General features: G+C 34.5%; 2 protein-coding genes across 2 annotated transcripts; both read right to left on the minus strand.

Moving 5' to 3' along the window:
* Nucleotides 1-1,052: 1,052 nt before the first annotated feature.
* Nucleotides 1,053-2,371, minus strand: LOC145800673 (uncharacterized). Its single transcript, XM_082890397.1, has 2 exons — nt 2,225-2,371; nt 1,053-1,949 (listed from the first exon to the last, which is right to left on the minus strand). Exons 1-2 carry the CDS (start codon nt 2,369-2,371, stop codon nt 1,053-1,055), a joined length of 1,044 nt encoding a protein of 347 aa, XP_082746523.1.
* A 159-nt stretch (nt 2,372-2,530) lies between these two features.
* On the minus strand, nt 2,531-4,401 carry LOC114280614 (uncharacterized). The gene is made up of 4 exons (XM_082890399.1): nt 4,377-4,401; nt 3,781-3,875; nt 3,199-3,325; nt 2,531-3,048 (listed from the first exon to the last, which is right to left on the minus strand). The coding sequence occupies exons 1-4, from the start codon at nt 4,399-4,401 to the stop codon at nt 2,531-2,533; spliced, it is 765 nt and encodes a 254-aa protein (XP_082746525.1).
* Nucleotides 4,402-21,998: the final 17,597 nt, after the last annotated feature.

Below are 21,998 nucleotides of genomic sequence, written 5' to 3' on the forward strand. Positions count from 1 at the left end.
ACAGTTTGGCAGAGTGCAGACAATCCGTAATCCACCACTTGGCCCTATGCGTGCTTCTCGAGGAGCCACAGCTCCACGCTACAATGTTATGTATTCATACTTGGACATCATTTGGGAGGCATGGGACAACTATGTGTTATCTGATCGGAGGAGGAGTACACCGGTACGGCAACCTTGGGATTGTGTTCCTGGTTACATGGATTGGTAATAAACCATTACCCATATGTATGTACAAAACCCAGCGCGTCGTTCTCAAGTGGACCTGAATATCCATCATTATCAATATCCTAGCCAAGATGCACAGGTATCTTTTTTTTTTTTCATTTACATTGCAAATTATTTATGTAAACTGTTACAAGTTTGTACATAATGTTATATTTGTTCTCGTAATGCAACGTATGTCACAGATATATCAGATTACTCATCCTTTCATTGAGGCTAGCTATGAGGACAGTGTTCAACATCTTGATAGGCTTTACTACGCAATTGATGCAATCGAACAACTTCTTCAAGATCAGCACATTAGTGAAGCTGTACCCAGCACATCCGCTCAGGGTCGGTCTGCACCTAGCTCTTCCATTGCACATCGTTTTGGAGCACATTACACTCGCCGGTCATGTAGTTAATAACAGTTCATAATGTTAGCACAAGTAGTTTCTGATGGTGTTGGTGGATGTACAAGGAGACAAATATTATTATTATCTTCAGATTATGTATTTTTTGGAAGCACACATGCAATTTGTGATGGTGTGGATGGATTGAACTACTATTTAGTATATATATATATATATATATATATATATATTTTACATACTTGTTTAATCTTATTACTTTTTAACAACAATTGCACTTGGTTAATATTATTTTCATTATGTTTTGTATTCAGACAATGTAAAAATACTATGACATCCATTCCATAAATTAGAAAACTGTAACGCATATAATATTTTATTTTTTTTTAAAAAAAAAAACTGACCATTATAAAATGATGCAATAAGATGCCCCATGTCAGGCATAGTCATCCAACGATCAAAGCCTGGGCTATTTTCAAATTATGAAAGGATGTGTGTCAGCTCCTTAACCCTCTCATGCGACCCGTATAATACGACGTATTCATCTCTGTGATTATTCAATTCAAGTAGCAGATCATGCCTAACTTGCACCCAGTCATTCTCTCCAAGACCAAGTAAACCTACAATAGTTCTAAATCCATAATTCCCATCACCATCTACATCCTTCATCAATTTTATGAATGATATTAACATAGGCGGGAAGTCAGCAACATATGCACTCGGTGAACTTGTTCTTGTACGATATGTATTTGTCTTCACATTCTGCTTCTTCTTATGCACTTTTGAAGTTTTCTTTTTCTTTGACTGATTGGAAGCTAATGTGCTCTGGCTATCATGCCTATCGTCAACCAACTCAAATGCACACGGGTCACGACGACAAGATATATCAATTTTCTTATGTCCTCGACATGGATTAGGTTTCACATCGGGCTCAATAAGAAAAGTGCTCGCTGGATTTGCAATTTCCCTCAACTTCTTCAACATATCCAATTGCGTGGCAATATCAGACTCTTTGAACCGCTTCAAAATCAACTCAAGTTCTGGGATACAAGTCAATTCCAACTTCTGTTCCTTCGGATTATGCACACATATATTAAGGCGCGTCCAATATACATGTATGCTACTGAGTGGAATAGGACGGCCTTGTCTCATGTAATCTGCAATCTTGTGAGTACAAGGTAAACCACGTGTGTGCCTAAGAACACACCCACATGTTGCAACATCAATTTCAACTAAATTTGCTCTCTTACTCTCTGCCAACACGTACTCCAATGCACAAATAGACACATTACCCCGGAGCTCTCTGAATTGAGAAGGTTTGAATTGATGTTGCACAGTTGCCAAACTCTTGTCGAATGATGCTTTAACTTGAATGTGCTGCAACTCAAGTAGAAAATGTATTATTTTAAATGAAATCTCAAATGTCGTTTGACTTGAACCTAATTGCCTCTTCAATCTAGCATGAGCACTTTCAACCCTGTTTATATGGATGTAAACCAAAATAGTCAAGCATAATAATTAAAAATAACAATATGATTTATAATAAATTAAAAAAAAAAATCTTACTGGTTGGTTGTAACATTGCCAAAATGCATACACATGTCTGTATGTACCACAATGAATTTTTCTTGATACGGATTCAACCAACTCACAGTAACATACTTGATTGCCTCCGAATAGTTACTGAAATCCTTATGTAGTGTTGCAAGGTGATCATTGTATTCCTCTTCAGTCGATGACAATATCAAATAGTTCCATGTAGTGTTAAACTTGTCCCATTTTTCTTTTGTCTCAAACATTTTCTTGCATTTTCTCAATACATTCTTATTAATATGCCAACGACATAACAAATGTCAAGCATTCGGAAAGGTGTTGTCAATGGCATTCATCAAAGCAAGCTCTCTGTCTGTGACAATGACTTCAGGTAAAACACTGTCATCCATAAGATCACACAATGTTTATAACGCCCATGCATAATTATCAACCCGCGCAGTTTGCAAGTATGCGATAGCCACGGAGAATGTCATATGAGTTGATGTTACTCCCACAATTTCAAGAAGAGGAAGCCGATATCTATTTGTCTTATATGTGCAATCCATAATCAACACACGAGGAAATGTACAAAGCAAATCCAAACTCACTGGATGTGCCCAAAACAAGTCCGTGACAGGCATAGAGCCTTCCTCACATCGATGACGCTCAATGTACTTATGTTTCGCTAATTTACCCAGCAGTTGTTGCATCTGGGATCTACCAGCTTTCTGTAGAACCCTACATCGATGTCGTACATTGTAAACTGTCTTCATTGTGCTCATATTAAGGGCATCCCTTTGTTTGAGTGTAATGAGTATCTCTTTTAGTTTTACTAGGCTCTTTGACATATCTACTAATAGCGACTTTTCATTAGCTGACAATCTCCCTGCATATGAATGTCTTTGGAGATGCTCCGCAGCTGGATGGTTATGCAGCCCACAAACTACATTCAATGTCGATTTATCGTTTGTTTTCAACTTGAATGCCCTCAAATCAAATGGACATTCGCACTTCTTTGTACCAGTTTGTCTCAACAAGTCTTTTGAGCCATCTTTCTACTTTTTATGCAATCTATACTTCCCACTCTACTCACAAGCAAGATAAATTCTTGGTCTCTTACGACCGCCACCATAGTCCGACGTCCTTATAATAATAACAAAGCCATTTATCCTTCCAATATCATGTACCCAAGTGAGCAATTCATCTTTGTTGTCGAAAACCTATATACAATGTCACATAACTTTCATAAGAACAAACTAAACAAACTAACTAATACAAATTTATGAACTTACAAATTTTATGTTAAAAATTACCTGTCTAGCTTAAAATGACTAGTACAATCCACCATAATATCCGATCGAACCTCAGGTTCTTCAGTGCATGCCATATAAAGAGGAGGGAGAAAAAATTTAATTTGGTTCTACAGAGCCGAAATAAATAAAAAAAATTCGGCCCTAAAAAAGCAAAAATAACAACAAATTTCGGAACTATGATTCTGAAAATATTAATTTTATTCGGAACTTAATAACCGAAATAAATTAAAAAAATCGTAATTAAAGTAATGACACATTCATATTATTTCGGTGGTTGATTTCCGAATTAATTAAAAAAATTTGGCACTGCGTTTCTGACTAAAAAATGCAAAAAAAAAAAAAAAAATACTACACGATTTTACCTTTTCATCACTGATGTTGCTGTCACCATTGCTTGAGTTTGAACTTCCAGAGGTTTGCAACTCTTCCATATCAAAATCAAGTAAAAAATGTTGAACTAATAATTAAACAAAGTTAATAATCGAGTTTAAACTTAAAGATTAAAGCAATATGGGAGATGTTTTGTTTGCAAATAACAGAGAGGAGTACAGAGTGTGTAAGAAGGAAAGTGACCACAAAAGAAAAATTAGGGTTTAATTTTCTTGTTTCAAAAAGTGTATATTGAGATATTTTTATTCCTACAAGATGTATATAGAGAATTTATATATATAATATTAGGAGTGTTGATCAATAGGTATTATAGTAATTTTTAATTAGGATATAATTGTCATTAGGTTAATTTTTCATTAAGTGTGTTCCCTGAGTTTATCAGGTGGGTGGAAATAGAATTTCCCCTTTAGTTCATACTTTGCTTCAATTTTTATTTTTTTTATTTATCATTATATCTTCAAGTAAATTATCTATACAACCTCCTTCTCAATTTACTACCGTTGGTTGTCACTTTTTCCCAATCCACCATCACCAACTGTAACTACACACCATTCCTCGTTACCTATACCTCCAATAACCCCATTTCCTACCATCGTAACCTTCTCTGCCACCCTCTCATTTTTGAAAACTCGCTTATAAACCTCCTATACTCCTCTCACCACCCCCTTTTCAATGACACCTCTTCTTTGCAACAACCCTGCAGCAATCCCACTGTACACTACAACCTCCTCAGGCAACCCCCATACACCGACCCCCATTTTCCACGACGTAACCCTTTTATTTCGCAACTTCTTGAGCCCTTTATGCTTCTTCTTTTTTATTTTCACTCTCTCAGTCAACTTCTCATTTCTCTACCTAAGTTAATCGTGAGGATTGGAGGTAGTGGTCACGAGATTGTCAAAAAATGTCTATAGTAGTGGTGGAGTGGGGCAGGGTCGAGGGAGGACGACAGTGGCAATGATGGGTTATGGAGGGGCAGACGAAGGCGGGAGTGGGTCGTCGGAGTTGGGAATGGATAGAATTGCGATTGGGTTGGAAGGGTAGGGTTGAAGTTATGGTGTTTTGGGCATTAGGTGGTTTGAATTAAGAGGGGAAAAAGGAAAAAAGAAAAAGAAAAAAAAAAGAGAGATTTTTATAAATCCCATTTATAGTCCAATAAGTCCACAAAGTATTTTTGTATTCCACCTAGTCCCATACATTTGAACTTATATTCCAGTAGGCCTGTTTTCCATATTAGAAGTATTATATGGATTATTTTACCCTTATAAGCTTTTATTAGAATATATATATATATATATATATATTATGCCATATACTTAGAAGAGAGAAAATTATTATTAGATATATTTCATTTATGATATATATAAAATATTGTGTAAAAAAATAGAAGATTATTATTCTTAGTATTTTATTTGCCTTAATGCGAGGGATTCACTTGATAAAAGATTTTCTTTTACCATTATTTTACAATAAGATCCTGCCATGGAAGAACTTTTGGAAGAGAAAGTTAGTTGAACATGTAGACCAATGATAGAGATGATGATGGACTCGCAACAGAGATGATAGTAAACCGGCGATGAACAATTGGTTTTTTGCCATTGTTATATATAAACCATAGTCTCTTCGCCGGTTTGTGTAGTCATCGATATTGTATAATTTATTCGTCGATATTATGCCGGAGTTGATTATATACAGATTTTCCTAAAAAAATGCTACAATATATATTTGTTACTATGTTTGTTGGTTGAGCAATCATTTTTATTGCCATTGAACAATCGAAATAGTTGATTTTCATTTTTTTTAATTTTGTTTCGTGTTTTCACGTTGAAGTGTAAATGTTCACATTGGTATGAGGTTTTTTTTTTTTTTTTTTTTTTAAAGGCTAGTTGTATGTTAATTGTAAATTATGAACATTCACATATATTTTTATATGAATTTTATTTTTTAAAAGGTTAGTTGTATGTTTGTTGTTTTTGTTACTTATTGGTTGAACAATCATTTTTGTTACCACTGAACAATCAAAATAGTCGGTTTTCACTTTTTTCATTTTTATTTTATGTTTTCACGTTGTAGTATGATTGTTCACATTGGTATGAGTTTAATTTTTTAAGGGTAGTTATATATTAATTGTAAACTATGAATATTCACATTTTATTTTGATATGAGTTTTATTTTTTTGAAGGTTAGTTGTATATTTGTTATTTTTTGTGAACATTCATATTATACTTAGGTATGTGTTTTGTTTTTTCGAAAGTTAGTTGTATAGTAGTAGTCATACTAGCACAAACGACAATGTGTTATTTTGGTCACAAACATAGTGTGTACATAGAGATGTGAATGTTCACATTAATTCTGTAATACATCGCCCTAATGTTATGTACACACACTCATGTAATATTGAGTGTTTGTAGGGTTCCATGAGGAGATGTTATTTATCAGCATACATTTGTAATGTGAAAATTCACATTAACATTTAGTTAGAGATTTTCAAAAGGTAGACGATTTAGGATTTTGAGAACATGAGAGCTTTTTTCCCCTAGAATGAGGGAGATATTTTCTCCATAGAATAAGTGATGTGTTGTTTGGAACAACAAAAATAAAGAGCTAAACTATATCCAAATTCCTTAGAATAAAGGCAAGTCTAGGTATCGATCCATAGGGACAATTGTGAAATTAAACTAATTTAATTGCTAGGTTCCTAAATTAATTTTGGTAAAAAGATTGAGGGATATGATGACTAAATGATAAATTAAATGAAATTGAGAAATTGAATTGATTATTGAAAGTAGGGTTTGAGATATTGATTTGGGGAAAATCCCAAGGCAAAGAATTCATCATTAACCACATAAATAAGATTTAACATTGGCCATCAATTGCAATCCGGTTTAAACTACCCAATGTTTCACAACTACAAGTTTGAAAACATTGATCAAGAGGTTGCTACATTCAACATACAGGCACAAATCATCTCAAGTAGCATGAGTTGTTCTCTCTAAACTACGGTAGCAACACGACTCGTCTCTCATAGCATGACTCATCTCATACTTTGAACATAAACACAAAGAAAACTAATGTATGAAAAGTATTTAACAATCACAGAGAGTAAAATACTTGAAGAGATGAAAAGGAAAATTATTATAAACTTCTAAAACATCTATACATTTATTCAAACTGTTTCACAATCAAAGCCTAAGAAAAATCTTTTTACATGGCTAGGGTTTCATTAAAACCTTAGAAAATGGAAGACTAGCCACTCATGGAGGAGCAGGAAGAGGTAGGAAAAAAAAAAGCCATCATGGAAGATATCCTTGAAGCTCTAAGCTCTTTCTCTCCAAACCCTAGCCTCTCTTTTCTTTTCAAAAATATCAGAACCCTTTTCCAGCTTTTCTTTCTTCCTTTTATACCTTCCAGGCTTCAAAACAAGTTTAGAACGTCATGCACACAAAACAAGATGGGACCACACGTGCGAGAAATGTCACTGCACATGCGGCAAAGGCTCTGCAAGTGCGGGAAAAACCCTTCGCTTGTGTGGATTTTTCAGTATGGTTTTGACTTCAGGCTGAGAGGCCACACATGCAGGAATGAATTTTGTCATGCCTCAACTTTTATTAACCGAATCCATTATAATAATTCCATTTATTTGAGAACATGAACCAGAATAAATAACAACATTCTCTCATGACAACAATGATGATATAAATAAGGCATGGTACAATGAATGATGATAAATAAAACAGAAGGGATTCCTTATACAATGCATGACACACGACCAACAAGTAAGGGCCCCATGGCCAACAATTAAAAGGCTTCAAGTCATACACGATTCCTCCAGCCTTGTAACTGAAAAAGTTTATCAACACGCGGAATGAGCACTAAGTCCAGTAGAGATCCCAAAGATCCTAACTGAAAAATCTAGAAATCCCCTAGATGTTGATTTGTGATTATGTATCAATTTTAAGCAGTAAATAACAATCTCAATCAAACAATCAAGACAAATTGACATAACGATTTTACGTGGAAAAACACAATTGAAGCGCCTCCAATTATGATAAAAAAAATCATGGGCAAAAGCCATAAAACAATCCACTAAGAAGACATAAAGGAATTACACAAGTGTACTCTTAATTTCCTAGTGAATCCACGTCCAAATCGAACCGACCTCTATGTGCCTCTTCTAGCCCCATCTTCACCTTAGAATTGTCTTGCCCAATGTTGATTCCACAACACTGATGTTGAATCACAACGATGAGCCACTCAGGAATCCACCAAAGCTTTAGGCCTGAATTCCACAGAATCCACCGAAGAACAACACTCTTTTTTGTATTGAATGAAACAAACAATCCTTTGATCGAAACTTTTAAAACCAGATTTAAACTCAAACAAACATCAAAGAGACTAGCAAAGAACCTCCAAATATAAATCCTAATATCCAAGAAGAAGATTTGGAAGCCGTAACCTAAAATCTGATTGAACTGCACCTTTTATAGAAAACTGTTCTGCGATCTCCGCTGGAGAGCAAGAATGGACGCTCGAGCATAGGAAGTTCCGCTCGAGCGTAAAAACACAACCTTCAGTACTTTTGTAGACAGTTCAAACTTTTGGAGCCAAAGATTCTCCGCTTGAACGCACAAATGGCCGCTCGAGCGGACAAGCAACTTTGACTGTAATTTTGCTTCTGGCTTCAGGGGCACTGCCCCTCGACCCCACTTGGGCGTTGCCCCAAACCCGCCAAAGGGCACTGCCCTCTAGACCCCTACGAGCTGTCCAGGTAGCTCGATTCCCGACATAGTTAGTGAAGTGGCAAACATGAAAGAATTAACTTCTGAAACATCTCTGCAAGATGCAATTTGGGTTGGATTCGCATCTAAAACTCAAAGCCTTACTGAAATAAAAGATCGAATACAATTACAATTGAAAGGAGTTTTGTCAAACGGGATTGCCAAGAATAAAAACCTAAACTAACCAATCACAACATATGGATAAAAATGATCATGAATGCATCAAGACATATCATATAAGTAGTGTGACGTTTAATATCCAAAATATACAAATATAACTGTGTTTTTCTCAAAATGTTCCTCTTGACACATTTCGATATAAAATTAAGTCTTCTCTTTCACATTCCTATCATTACTTCCAAAAGAAAATATTTTTAAACCTCATTATTTCTTTGATAAAACTTCCCACGTTAATAGAAAAATAAAATCTCACTTAAATAACCATTATGAAAATATAACCCCACATGCAAATCACAATCCCCATCCTACCTCTCAATACTAGATAACCATTTACATCCCAACATATATATCTACAACCTTCCCTAACCATAGGCCCAAGGATAAAAAGAAGACCAGTATGAACCTGTTAACTCATATATACATTCAAACAAGATAACTGAAGTAATACATGCTACCAATCTCGTCTCCACAATACGAAAACCGACGACACGTATATATATCCAAAACAGGATAACTTAAGTAATACATACCACCAATCTCATCTCCACCGGCCTACAACACCGATGGCAAATCCAACAATACCAATACCACATAATACTTTATCGACCTCACCCAGAAGGAGGTGTGTAGCGATCCCGATTTCGAACTTTCTTTCATATTTTGCCACTTCGACTGGACAGGTCGGAGATCGAGCTACCCGGTCAGCTCGCAGGGGTCCAAGGGGCAACGCCCCTTGATGGGTCCGAGGACAACGCCCTGGCGGGGTCGAGAGACAGAGCCCCCGAAGCAAAAATGCAATTGCATTATGCGCTCGAGCAGAGAATGTTTGGTTCCAGAAGTTTGACCTGTCTGCAAAAGTACTAGGAAGGTGTATTCGATGCTCGAGCAGGGCTTTCCACGCTTGAGCGGACCATGTTATATCAGTTTGTGAATCTGATATTTCAGATCACTTTTGTATGTCTCTCTCTCTCTTTCTAAAAGCATTTCATCTCCCTTCTCTCTACATTTCTCTACCCCAAATTGGATCAAAACATTGATTTCTCAAGATCCATTAGAATTCTGTGATAGGTTCTTCCTCAAAGTTGGTTAACTTCTCGAGGGCTTCGTTGTGTGCGGTGAAGATCGAGTTTCGACACCATTGATTTTGGGGGTTTCATCTCATTTCTTCTTCAAAACTTGAGGTAGGGATTTTTTTAGAGTTATATATATATTTTTGCAAGATCTAGATGATTTTCGAAATTATCCTTCGATAGCTTTGAAAATTGATTGTTAATTCAAGAAGTTGAGCGATTTTGAAAGTGGGTTTGTCTCTTGTTCTTTTAAAATGATTTTATGGGTTTTGATCTTCGTTGATTGAAGAAAAGATGATTTTGGAAAGTTTTCTTTCAAAAGATTTAAGTTGTATAGTTTTGGTGGGAAAACCTAGAATTTGGGAATTTTTTTTAAAGAGACTAAAAATCTATAAATGATATTATTATATTTATTTTGTGTGTCAAAATAAATGGATGTTTGAAAATTTTCTTATTTATAATTATATAAATGATGAATTTCAGGGAATATGAGAATTGTTGTTCATTTTGGAAATTATTGTTCAAAACGTTAAAATAGTCTTGAAATGACTAATTGTTGAGGATACTTAAGAAGAGGGAATTGTGTTATTCCTTGGATGATGAATTAGAATAAAAATATTTATATTCATCTTGTGTTATTGGCATATCAATTTATTTGATTACATTAAACTTTGAAAGTTGATTTGAAAACTTGCATTGAGAAAAGAATGTTGGGAAACAAGTTTCCATGAATTGGTTTTGGGGTAAATACAGTGGTAAGTCTTGACAGGTGGTGTGGATGAAATTGAATAGGCGTCGAGCCTTCCAGTTAATACTGGTAAAAATGATAGATTATAGGTGTCGAGCCTTCTAGTCAATATTGGTAAAAATGACAAATTGGTAGTACTTGTATAGTCTACTTGCAAACACCAACCTAGAGATTACCAGAGTCATATTTATCGCTCTTGAAATGAATTGTTAAGTTTTGAAGAATTGAAATTGCTTGACATCATTGAGCATGATGGTTTTCAAAGATGAAGATGTGATTTTTCTTTCAAAAGGGTATAGCATGGCATGTGCATTTCATCTCTTGAGACTTGTATAAAATGTATATACTTTGTTAAGGATTTCTAACTGGGCTTTATGCTCACCCTATGGGATTTTTGTGTAGGAAAAAATGTGGTGATGTCGCCTAACTAGAGGCGAGGAAATCTGTATTGAGAGTACGAGACTCTCATTTTGTTGTGACTCTGTGTGTAAGCCAAGGGCTATATGTGTGTGGGTTTGAATAACCATTTTGTGTAACCAGGCTCAAGCCTTGGAAACTTGTAAACCCCTTGGGGGTATTTATTTGTTTATTTACTTGTTGTTGGATTAATATATTGTTGCATGAAGAACTGTTGTATCATGTAATGTAAGTTTGGAGATTTATATTCGGTTTTCCTTGAAAGAGCCATGATTGTTGTATTATCATTTGGGCTAGAAATTTGGAGCGTTACAAGGTGCTCCTCAAGTTATACTTTATCGGGCGCAAACCGAAAGAGAACGAAGAACCTATCACAAGGCGCCACGCTTTGCTGGCTAAGATACGGCGGGAAACACACCCCGTTTTCACACTTTACCGAGTGCAAACCGAAAGGGATGAGGAAACCTCCGTCAAGGCGCCATGCTTTGCCGGCTACAATACGGTGGGAAACGAACCCCAAACAATATCACATTAAAAGCATGTGAGCTAATAAATAGAATACTACACGGGCGTAATACATACACCTAGTTCAATTATCTCCATAATAGCCACAATCTGTTAATTACATTAACTAATTTCCTTTAAAATATACTCCGCAAACCACCGTCCCACATGGGTTTTCCTTTATTTCAAACATTCCCAAAACACATCATGGAGCATTACACCTTAAAACCATAACTATTTAACAACAGTCTCATAATAGAAACAACATTTATAAACATTCCAATTACCTCTTAAACAACATAATCAATAACTCAACACCGAAATTTGTTTATTCACAGTGTTCACTTACAACCAACATTATATCATCTCATATCACATTATCCATCCTACAACAGTACACATGGCGTATATCTAACAACAATCAATACCATCCTCCACCGATGGCCAAGGACAAAACTCTAGACACCGATTTCATAATCCAAAATCATAAATACACCTTAAGTAATTTCACACTCCCGTTCATTGCCAACTCTTAAGTTTTATAAAAAGGAGTAATTAGTTCCATTTTGTTTTGAAAGCAAAACCTTTGTACTCCGAATCCCAACAAACATCACAGTGGCCATGTCTATCAACATTAAATCAAAACTCCAATTATTCATAAATAACCACATTATAACCTCATTTTTATTTAACATTAAATTTCTCTTTTATATTCCAAATCAATAAACAAAACACCCAACCGTTCCAATTTATATCCTAAACACGATTTATAACTCATAACAAATTACACATAACCCACAAACTCACCGATATAAACCCAAATCCACCCATATGTTTTTTAACAAAACTCAACAATAAACTATGTTTTTAAATGCCATAAAAATTACCACAAGTCTATCCATAGTGAGGTATTGAAGAGAAGCTCAACAATCCCTACCTCTTGGAGCAAAGGGGAGAGAAGCTGAAAATCCACTGGCGAGGAAAACACGATCTGCTCAGATCAAAAGGAAGCCCTTGCAACCCTCCACATTTTGATCTATAGGACTATAGGTAGAAAATGGAGGCAACTAGATGAAACCCAAGCTTTTAGGTCCAAGAAACCCTAACAATGGCGAAAAAGAAGAGAGAGAATAATAAAAAGTGACTTTTTTAGTGTACTACGGACTTATATAGACGCGTAGTTTGCTCGAGTGCAAGAAGTGATGCTCAAGCATCCAGACACAAAAAAGTGTGACCACTCGAGTGCAAGAAGTGCTGCTCGAGTGTAGAATACAAACTCGCAAAAGTTTTACAGATAAGGGACCACTGCTTGAGCACAAGAAGTACCGCTCGAGAAAACACCGCTCGAGTGCGAGAATGGCCGCTTGAGTGAAGAATGACAACTCTCAGTATCTCTGTAGATCTGCAAAAGTGCTGGAAGTTCAAAATGACTGCTCGAGCACAGAAGCACAATTCTGGGCAACAACAGTTTGAGAAATAAGTTACCAACATGTTCCTAATGCAACCAAGACACTCCAATAACCAAACTTAATCAACAATTAGTAGAAGCAAGACATGAACAACCCAAAAGGGCAATGAAACCCAGATCCAAAACATCAATGGGTTGGATTCAAACTAGGGTCGCTATAAATTTTCAGTCAAAATTCCATTTTTTTGGCTTTGTACTTCAAATGCGTCCAACATGATTCACATCAAACACTAGTAAAATGTACAAAATTTCATCAAGAAGAGGGTTAAGAAATCTCAATTATCAGCCTCGATGTTGTACATTTTGGCCTCAATCAATAAGGAAGAGATTTTCTTCTTGAAATGAGGAGATTCTATCTAGAATAAGGAGAGATTTTCTCCATGGAATAAGAGAGAGATCTTCTCCATAGAACAAGGGATTGTTGTTATTATTTATTGTGTTTTAATTTGAAAATAGAAATAAGCGCAGAATGTTGGAATGGTGATTTGGTCATATTACACCAAATAGGATCTAATGGAATACTAAAAACAATATAGGTTAGATAGAACATAAGTCTTAAGAATGGGATTTACTAAAAAAAACTCCCATAAAAAAATAAAATGGTGTGTGGTGTGAATTAAGAAATGGTGTGTACTAAGCTAAACCACTATGTGCAAATAAAAGCGCTTCTTTGTTTAGTATTTAACTATTCAAGATTACCAAAAATATTCTTAGAAGTCATTTTTGATTATGTAATTCAGTTTCTGTCCGTTACTCATCTCATCTCACAAAACCAACACTACACAATCAATTTTATTACAGATTTTGTTAATATATATCCTTAGGGCACATGTTAAGAAATTTAAAAATATTGTATATTTTGCATAAAGTAAGTCTAATAGAGAAAATTGTATATTTTTTTTAAACCTCCTACCATATAGCTTGATTTTGGATGGGATCATCACACTTAGTTATCTAACCCGCATTTGTGTACCCTTCAAGTGTAATTGGATACCCACTATAAACTATGCTATAATATATAGTTTTCCTTAAATACTCCAATACTCTGTTCACTGCTTGCCAATGAACATTACCGCGGTTATTAGTATACCTACTAAGTTTACAGATAGCATATGCTATATCTAGCCATGTACAAGCATGGCATATATCATACATCAAGCTACTTGTCACTCAAAATATTCTAATTGTGATGTAACTCTGCTTGTGTTAAAATACAACTTAATCTATGAATTAAAAGGTGTAGATACACGTGTATAGTCAAAGTAATTAAACTTCTTAAGTATTTTCCTAAATTAAAATTATAAATTTGGAGCCTTTTCTTGCTTTTATCGTTAATTGTTAGGGGAAGCCATGTGGTTTAAAATTTTGAATGAGCTTGACTCAGTTCTCTTTAGGGTTGAGGGAACAAATTGCAAATTGGTTCAATTTAGACCAAACCGACTTTCATCCAAAACATTCATACAATAGATGTGAACCTATTCTCATAAAATTTTGCATCCCATGATTCAATGATGGTTTTGACCTCTATTGAATTATTCGGCCCAATAACTAGAAACCTATATGTTTTACATATAACAAAGAAATACACATTATATTAATTTTTCAACTAATTCCTTTCGTTTAAATTCAAGAAATCTCATCATTGCAATACAACCAAGGTCTAAAATAACTTAGGTTATTGTAGATACTCCATTTTGACCGGCTCTAAGACTTAGGTTCCTTGCAAAACTCCTCAATGATGAAACAAAAATGGATAATTTTGAACCTTTTGGAATAACTATTCAAATAGTGAGATCCCGAACCCAACCTACTTTTAGCTAAAATGTTTTCTAAACCCAAAAAACCAATTTTCTAGAAATATTTTCAAATCATTGTTTCACATGTTCAATTGATGTAAGTTTTTCTTTTTAAAAAACCCAAATTTGAATATTTATTTTTTGTAGTTTGCACTCTTTTACTCATTTCTCTCTTTGCACTTTGAATCTTGATGTGATGTTGAAACCATTGCAAATCTTTCTTCTAGGGCTTATTTAGATACAAAATTGACCTAATTATGACTCCAAAAGAAGTAAATAAGCCTATTTGAAGTTTACCCCATGGAGTTGTCTAAGACAACACACGGGTGGACTCGCGGCCGCAAGTTTTCGCAGGTAAAAACCTGCTGTCGCAAGTAGTAGTTCTCTTAGGCAGATTCTTCAATATGGTCCTGTCAACATCTTGGGATATCCTATACACACATATATTGGATATTCTTGCATACAGGTTGATTCAGGCCCCTCCTTTGGCCTATATACACCCATTTTGGTAGAGAAAGAGAATACAACTTCCCTCTCCCTCACATAGCTAAATTTATGCCAAAATATACTCTCAACTCTCATCTCCCTCCACCGATAGCTGGTCCTTGAGGTTCATTAGCTCCATTGAAGTATTGAGAGAAGCTTGGAAGGCTCCATCCATTGCTTTGGTCTCACTTATTCTTGCTATAAACTTGAGGAAAGGTATACTTTTTTTTTTTTTTTTTCTTTTTTTTGCATTTTCTCTCACTTTGTTTTCTTTGTATCCAAAGATATTATTATGACTTTGACATTGATTATATTAGTGAATTAGTCTTTGTATTTTGGCATGTATAGTTGATATCCTCGCTTGATCTCTTTACCTTAAGCAAATTTTACTCTTTTTTTTTTTTTTTTTCTTTCTATTTTCTTTGTAGCCAAACATGCATTATATCTTTGATAATGGTTGAATCTACCCCTGCTATTGCTTATTCCATGGATTCAATTCTTTGTCTTTCCTTTTAGGCAAGACTTACACTTATTTCCATGCTTTTAGAAGTAAATTTGGGTCATTGTCACTCTTTGCCTTCATTTCTTCTTCTTTTTGTGTTGTATAGCATTTCCATCATGTAGTTCATGATGATGGTGAGATTTACCATCCTCTAATAAACTAATTCATGGATTTGAACCTTTATCTAGTTTCTTGAACTAGATTTATGCTCATTTCTATGCTTCAGAGGTAGATTTTGATCATTATCTAGTTTCTTTTATTGTTCGTACACTTCTAGTTTAGTTTTCTTTGATGGTGATTGAAATCTATTCCCTTCTCTAGACTATTTCATGGATTTTGGTCTTTGTCTTACTTTTATGAGAGATTTACGCCTTTATCCATGCATTTGAGAGTAGATTTGAATCGTTATCTATCTTTGTCTCCTTTTCTTTTTCGTTAACTTAGTTCATGATGATGGCTAGATCTATTGCCTTGATTTGACTATTTTATGGAATCAGGCCTTTACAGCCTTCGAGGAGGATTTATGCCTATTTTCAAGCTTCAGGGGAAGATCTAGACCATCATCTATTTTTTATTTTGCTTTCCTTCTTTACTCTCTATATTTCTATTTTGTCTTAGCTTTGTAGATGCATTTAGGCCCAATTTATTGCGCTTTATAAATATTGTCATTATATTGTTGAGCTGATTTTTTTTATTAAGATGATTCACTATGCTTGAGATGATTCACATCACATTTTACTAGCAATCGGGCCTATAACATTCATTTTTATGATTTTTATTGCATTTAGTAGATTCATGTATCTAGGACCATGCATTTTTTTCTTTGTTTTCTAACCCATTATGTTTTTGGCTTGATGTGAATGAGTACTAGATGAGTTTCTCTCATTTCTTTTTTATTTTGCTTGTGCTTGTTTTCTTAATATGTCCAGCATGCTACCATGAGGCTATTTTGCTCACTTGAGATATATCTCTATATTTGTTCATTGGTTGGAAGGCATTTCGCTTAAATTGGAAATACCTCTATCCCTCTCATAAGAACCTCTCACAAGAGTTTTTTCATCTTTTTTCCTAGAAAACTCTCAATAAAACATTTTTCATCATAGAGATGATAGAAAATTTCCAAATTAGGTGATTTACTCTATACTTGTTTGATTCATGTAGTAAAATTATCATTAATAATCAAAATATGGACATATTTTGGCAATGATTCTCATATCAAGAATTAGTAGAGCTTAATTTTTGAATCGAGTGAGCTGGGGGTGCTCAATTCATGACCTTCTTTTTTCACACCTAAGCTTGTAGACCAAGTTCTTTGGTCATGGCGAGTTAGTGGCCTATATTGGTAGAAGTTAGGATTTTCTAATTTTTCCAAAAAGATTAGGTGGCAACTTCAGGTCTAGTGATACGGTCTTTATTTGGAATGTTGATAAATTAGCAATTTTTTTGTGAATTTTCCAAATTTAAATCCTCACTCGTTTGACATTGCACATTGTGAACAAGAAAATGGCGAACTATCAAGCACACCAGATATGCTTCGGAGATCCCACAGTTATGTTTCTTTTTTTTTCTATAGCTAATATGAAGTATTGGCCGAATTATCTATTTATTTATTTATTTTATATTATTACCATTTGCATGTTCAATTACAATAACTTACTGTGAACACCCCATTTTATCCGGCCCTAAGACTTGGGCGCTTTCTTCCGAACACCCGATAATGAAAGTTGGAATGTGCAATCTTATGAATTCCTTAGCAGGAGAGCCGTGTTCAAGCTTTAATTCCAACGTTACACTCGTTTTTGCCAAAATATTTTAGACCTTAAAACCCTTTTCAAAAGTTTTTTTGTCTTGTGATCCAAACATCTCTACAAAGTTCCGAGGCTCACATTTTCAAAATTCAAGTATTATACTTTTTCAGTAAATTGAGCAAAGACAAAGTGGAGATGAGTGGAAAGAATAAGAATTCTCTAGAAAAAAAAAAGTTTTCCCTTTTAAAAACTGATTTGGTTGTGCTGGAAAAAAATGTGCTGGCCAAATGAATTTTCATCTAGCTATAAAAAAACTGTGTTGGCCGTATGATTTTTTTTGCTGGCCAAATGATTTGTCCGAGAAACAAAGCAGTTTCGGCAAATTCAATTTTTTCCACAAATATCTTAGATATTTTACCTTTGAGTTTCCTCTGCAAGTTTCTTAGAATTTCTTCTTTTTTTTTTTTTTGGGGGGGGGGGGGGGGGGCCCAAAAGTCTATAAATTTGACCTTCCCTACTTCATTAAAAAGGGGTTACAAAAATTTCCAAAGGCAAGAGATTTGATTAAGAGCACTACACACCTACTTCTTCTTCAACCTTCCTCTTTCTTGATTATACTACCTAAACACCATTAAACCTTGACTTGGAGCACCTTGCTAGGGATTCTTGGACTCAATCAAGAACTTTAAGGGTGCTAGGAAAAGGGTTTGACACTAAGAAACTCACCCTTCTTACAAGAGGTAAACTTTTGCCTCTTTTCCTTAACTTCTCTTTCTTTCTTCACTGTCAAGCCTTGTGCTTCACTGTTAGCTTATTGTAATCATGTGATGGATCCTTATGGATGTGGGGGGAAGTAGGATGTAGCCACCCATCCATTGAGTTAATTGAATTCTTTTTTTTCTTATACTCTTGTACTCTTTCCTTACTGTTTAGTGCTATAATTCGTTATTGGTATATATAGATGTGTTAATTGGAACCTTGTGGATGTAGAGGGAGTCAGAAAGTAGCCATCCATTCAAAAGTTTGATTATGTAGTGTTATTTCTTTCACTTTCATACACTTTCTTGTCACCTATCTCATCATTCAAGCATGTTGGCTCATATGCTTCGATCCATACTCAATTTTGATGAGCATTTGTGATTGTTGCATGGCGCTAGTTGGATGATTTTTGAGATTTGGTGTTGAAGAGGTTGTTGTCTTTTATTTTTGATGATGTTTTTCTTGGAAGTAAAGTAAGAGCTTTTTAGTCAAAGGTGTTGAAAACTCTCTTCTCAATCTATTTTGATCATGGAAAGGGATAGAAACATCCTTATTCCATGAGTAGAAGAAGAGTCCTCAATAACTTTAATGAATCTCTACTTTCAAAGCAAGGCTTTAAGGAATTGTGGCAATCTACCCTCTCCAATTAATAGCATAAATTTGGGTATTAATTTATCCTTATTCACAAAGAGGTGATTGTAGGTTGCCATTTATTTCTTGGACTTGAATTTCTTCCAACCTCAATTCCTATTTCATTTGATAAATATCATGTTGTATATAGGTCTTTGTGTTGTTAAATAGGGTTTGAGGCCTATCTACTCCTTCCTTGAATATCTCTGCAAGAGGAAGAGATAGAAAGGATGAACATCCCTTTGGAAGATGTGTTTTGGTTTTGTTTTGGTTCTTTGCATAAAGCAAAGTTTCCCTCGGATGTTATATACGATCAGATTTCTATTCCTTTAGCTGGATGATTTTTATATATGGCCAGATGATTTCTCCAAGCAGAACAAGGCAGTTTCGGGGGAGGGAGGGGTGCTTTCTTGGGCATTTGTGACAGCTTTTATACTTTGTTTTCAATTTTATCATGATTTGTTAGATTTAGCTTCCATTTAGCTGGATCAATTCATTGTTGTTATAATTTTTAACCCCACATCTTTATTCATTCATTGTTGTAATAACTTCCAATCCCACGTCTTTGTATCCCTTTTACTTCTACACTTTCCATACATGTCGATAAGCATCATGTTTTATTTATCACATTCATGCCTAGCATCCATTTTCATGCATCTAGATTTAGCACATCTGTATTTGTGGGATTTATCGTTCAAAACGTAGTTGTATGGGCTACCTCATGCTTTGAGATAATACGCATGTCATGTATTAGTAACTGGATCTTTAATTGCATTTTGTGTATGTATTGCATTAGATATTTGCATATAGGATCATGCATATGTTTATAGCATATTACTTTTGGGGCTTGCCATGGATGAGTGCTAAGTGAGCATTTCCAGTTTTAGCATCTTGTGTATGTCTATTATTCTACTATGTCCGGCATTATACCATGTGGCTACTTGCTTATCTAGAATATTTATATGAATGCCAGTAGATGGAGGTTGTGTTGCTCGAGTTGGAATGTCATTGATGGTTATGTGTGTGAACTCAGTTTTCTTTGAGTTTTACAAAAAGGGTTTTTTTAAATACATGAAGTCAAAGCATAACAAAAATAAGTAACATGATTTATATTTGATTGCTTCACATGGTAATTTTTAGTATTATTTAATAAATCAAAACATGAGCATATAGTGTCTATAAACTTATATCATAACTTAGTAGAGGCCGATCTTTTAATCTAGTGAGCGGAGGTGCTCAATTCATGACCTTCCCCCCATACCTAAGGTTTCAAACCGAAGTATCTTTGGTTATGATAAATAGTGGCATTTGGTATGAGTCATAGGTTTTCTAGTTTTCCTAAAAAAATTAGGTGGCGACTCTGAGATCTGGTGATACAGCCTATTTCTAGCATATTTTGTAATAAATGGATTTTCTATAAAGTTGCCAGATCTGAACTCTCATTTTTTGTTTCACACTGCACTAGTGATATAAAATTCGAAATTGAGAGTCTGAACTGTTGTGCATGCTTGAGTACCTTTGGGACACCTACACTTACCATCCACATTTTTTTACAATATCTTGAAAGAGCATCATTATATAAGGGAGATGGGAAATGAAGCTCGAAATCAAGACCTCTACCTTAGGAAATGTTGCCCTTACCAACATGAAGTCTTGGCTTTTACCATCCACATGTTCAATTCTAATAATTTGCAAATTTAAGATGATGAAATCCAATTCACAGAGAGAGAGAGAGAGAGAGAGAGAGAGAGCTACACAAATAAATTTTTTTATAAATAATTCCATCTAGAATAATATGATAATGATATTTTGAAAATTATGAATAGTAATGGCTGGATGTTTAGGTACACAATACTACACACATGGTAGGCATTCTGCCAAATTATAACAAGCATATTGATTTAAGTATCAGAGTGCCCTCTAGGCGAATACTCTAGCCAGTTAATACTCGTTGTTTTTGTGATCGCAAGCAATCAATGTTCACTAGAGTTCATGCTCACTAACCTTGTCAAAGCTACATTTAGTGCGACCAAATTTTTTTCTACACAAAAAACTTATCTCAAATATCTATAAGACAATATAAATTGTACTCTTCTATTTTATTTATTCAGTCTTGTTTTTGCTTCAAGTAGATATTTATAAATTTCATTTATTTTTATGTACTTGTGCATCAATTTTAGATTTTGTATTTCTATTTTCCACAATTTAAATATTGTGATTTGACTTTCTATGCGTGTATATTTAAAAATATATGCACTTTATAATTTGTTCTAATGCTTGTGGATGTCATGCCTTTCTTGTTATAAGACGCTTTCCCACACTTATGTTGTACCAACTTCACTTTCTTACATCGATAGAGTTGCCACTTAATTTTTATGGGAAATTAAGAAACTTTTAATAATGAAAACTAAGTAAAAGAGCTGATCCGTCACAACCAAATAATCAAGGTTTGGGAACTCGTCTTTGAATAATGCACCCTTTTTTCACCCAATCAAGTGATTGGCATCTACTAATATTATATTTTATGTTAATGATTAATTATTTCACAAAATTCATTATTAACTCTAAAACTTAATAATGAAGGTTCGGGAACTTGTCTTTGAATGATGCACCCCTTTTTCACCCAATCAAGTAATTGGCATCTAATAATATTATATTTTATGAGATTAATAATTAATTATTTCACAAAATTCATTATTAACTCTAAAACTCTTACTAGACCTAGAACTAGATGATTAAACAAATAAATATCACTCAATTTAGATATAATGAATAAAACCATGTTTTCCACCAAAACTTACAATTTTCCATCAAAAAGATATTTTTGAATATAATGGCGATAAACATGAAATAAATCAAGCAACATCCATAAAGAAATAAAAATAAAAATAAAAATTCAAAACAACCAATTTTGCGTCAAAAAGCATTTAACTTTGATTATTTAAAATAATGCACCAAGAACAAGTATATGCTAAGAAAGAAGGAAACCTTACCTAGATTTTAGTGCCACGTGTCAAGCCATGCAGAGATATGAATAAATAATGTGCATGATCCCAAATATACTACTAAACATACAAACATGAACCTAAACCCGATTTAAGGAT

This window comes from Camellia sinensis, chromosome 10, assembly GCF_055761805.1.
Source record: "Camellia sinensis isolate YWXY chromosome 10, ASM5576180v1, whole genome shotgun sequence".
Classification (NCBI taxonomy): Eukaryota; Viridiplantae; Streptophyta; class Magnoliopsida; order Ericales; family Theaceae; genus Camellia; species Camellia sinensis.

Bases quoted from the DNA above. Each gene is read 5' to 3' on its own strand.
- LOC145800673 (XM_082890397.1), bottom strand. From the start codon at position 2,371: ATGTTTGAGACAAAAGAAAAATGGGACAAGTTTAACACTACATGGAAC. The intron at 1,950-2,224 runs GTGAGTTGGTTG...CTTGAGTTGCAG, and splicing joins AGGCAATCAAGTATGTTACT to CACATTCAAGTTAAAGCATC.
- LOC114280614 (XM_082890399.1), bottom strand. From the start codon at position 4,401: ATGGTAGGAAATGGGGTTATTGGAG. The intron at 3,326-3,780 runs GTAAAATCGTGT...CATTGTATATAG, and splicing joins GCAACATCAGTGATGAAAAG to GTTTTCGACAACAAAGATGA. The intron at 3,049-3,198 runs GTGAGTAGAGTG...CATTGAATGTAG, and splicing joins ACCAAGAATTTATCTTGCTT to TTTGTGGGCTGCATAACCAT.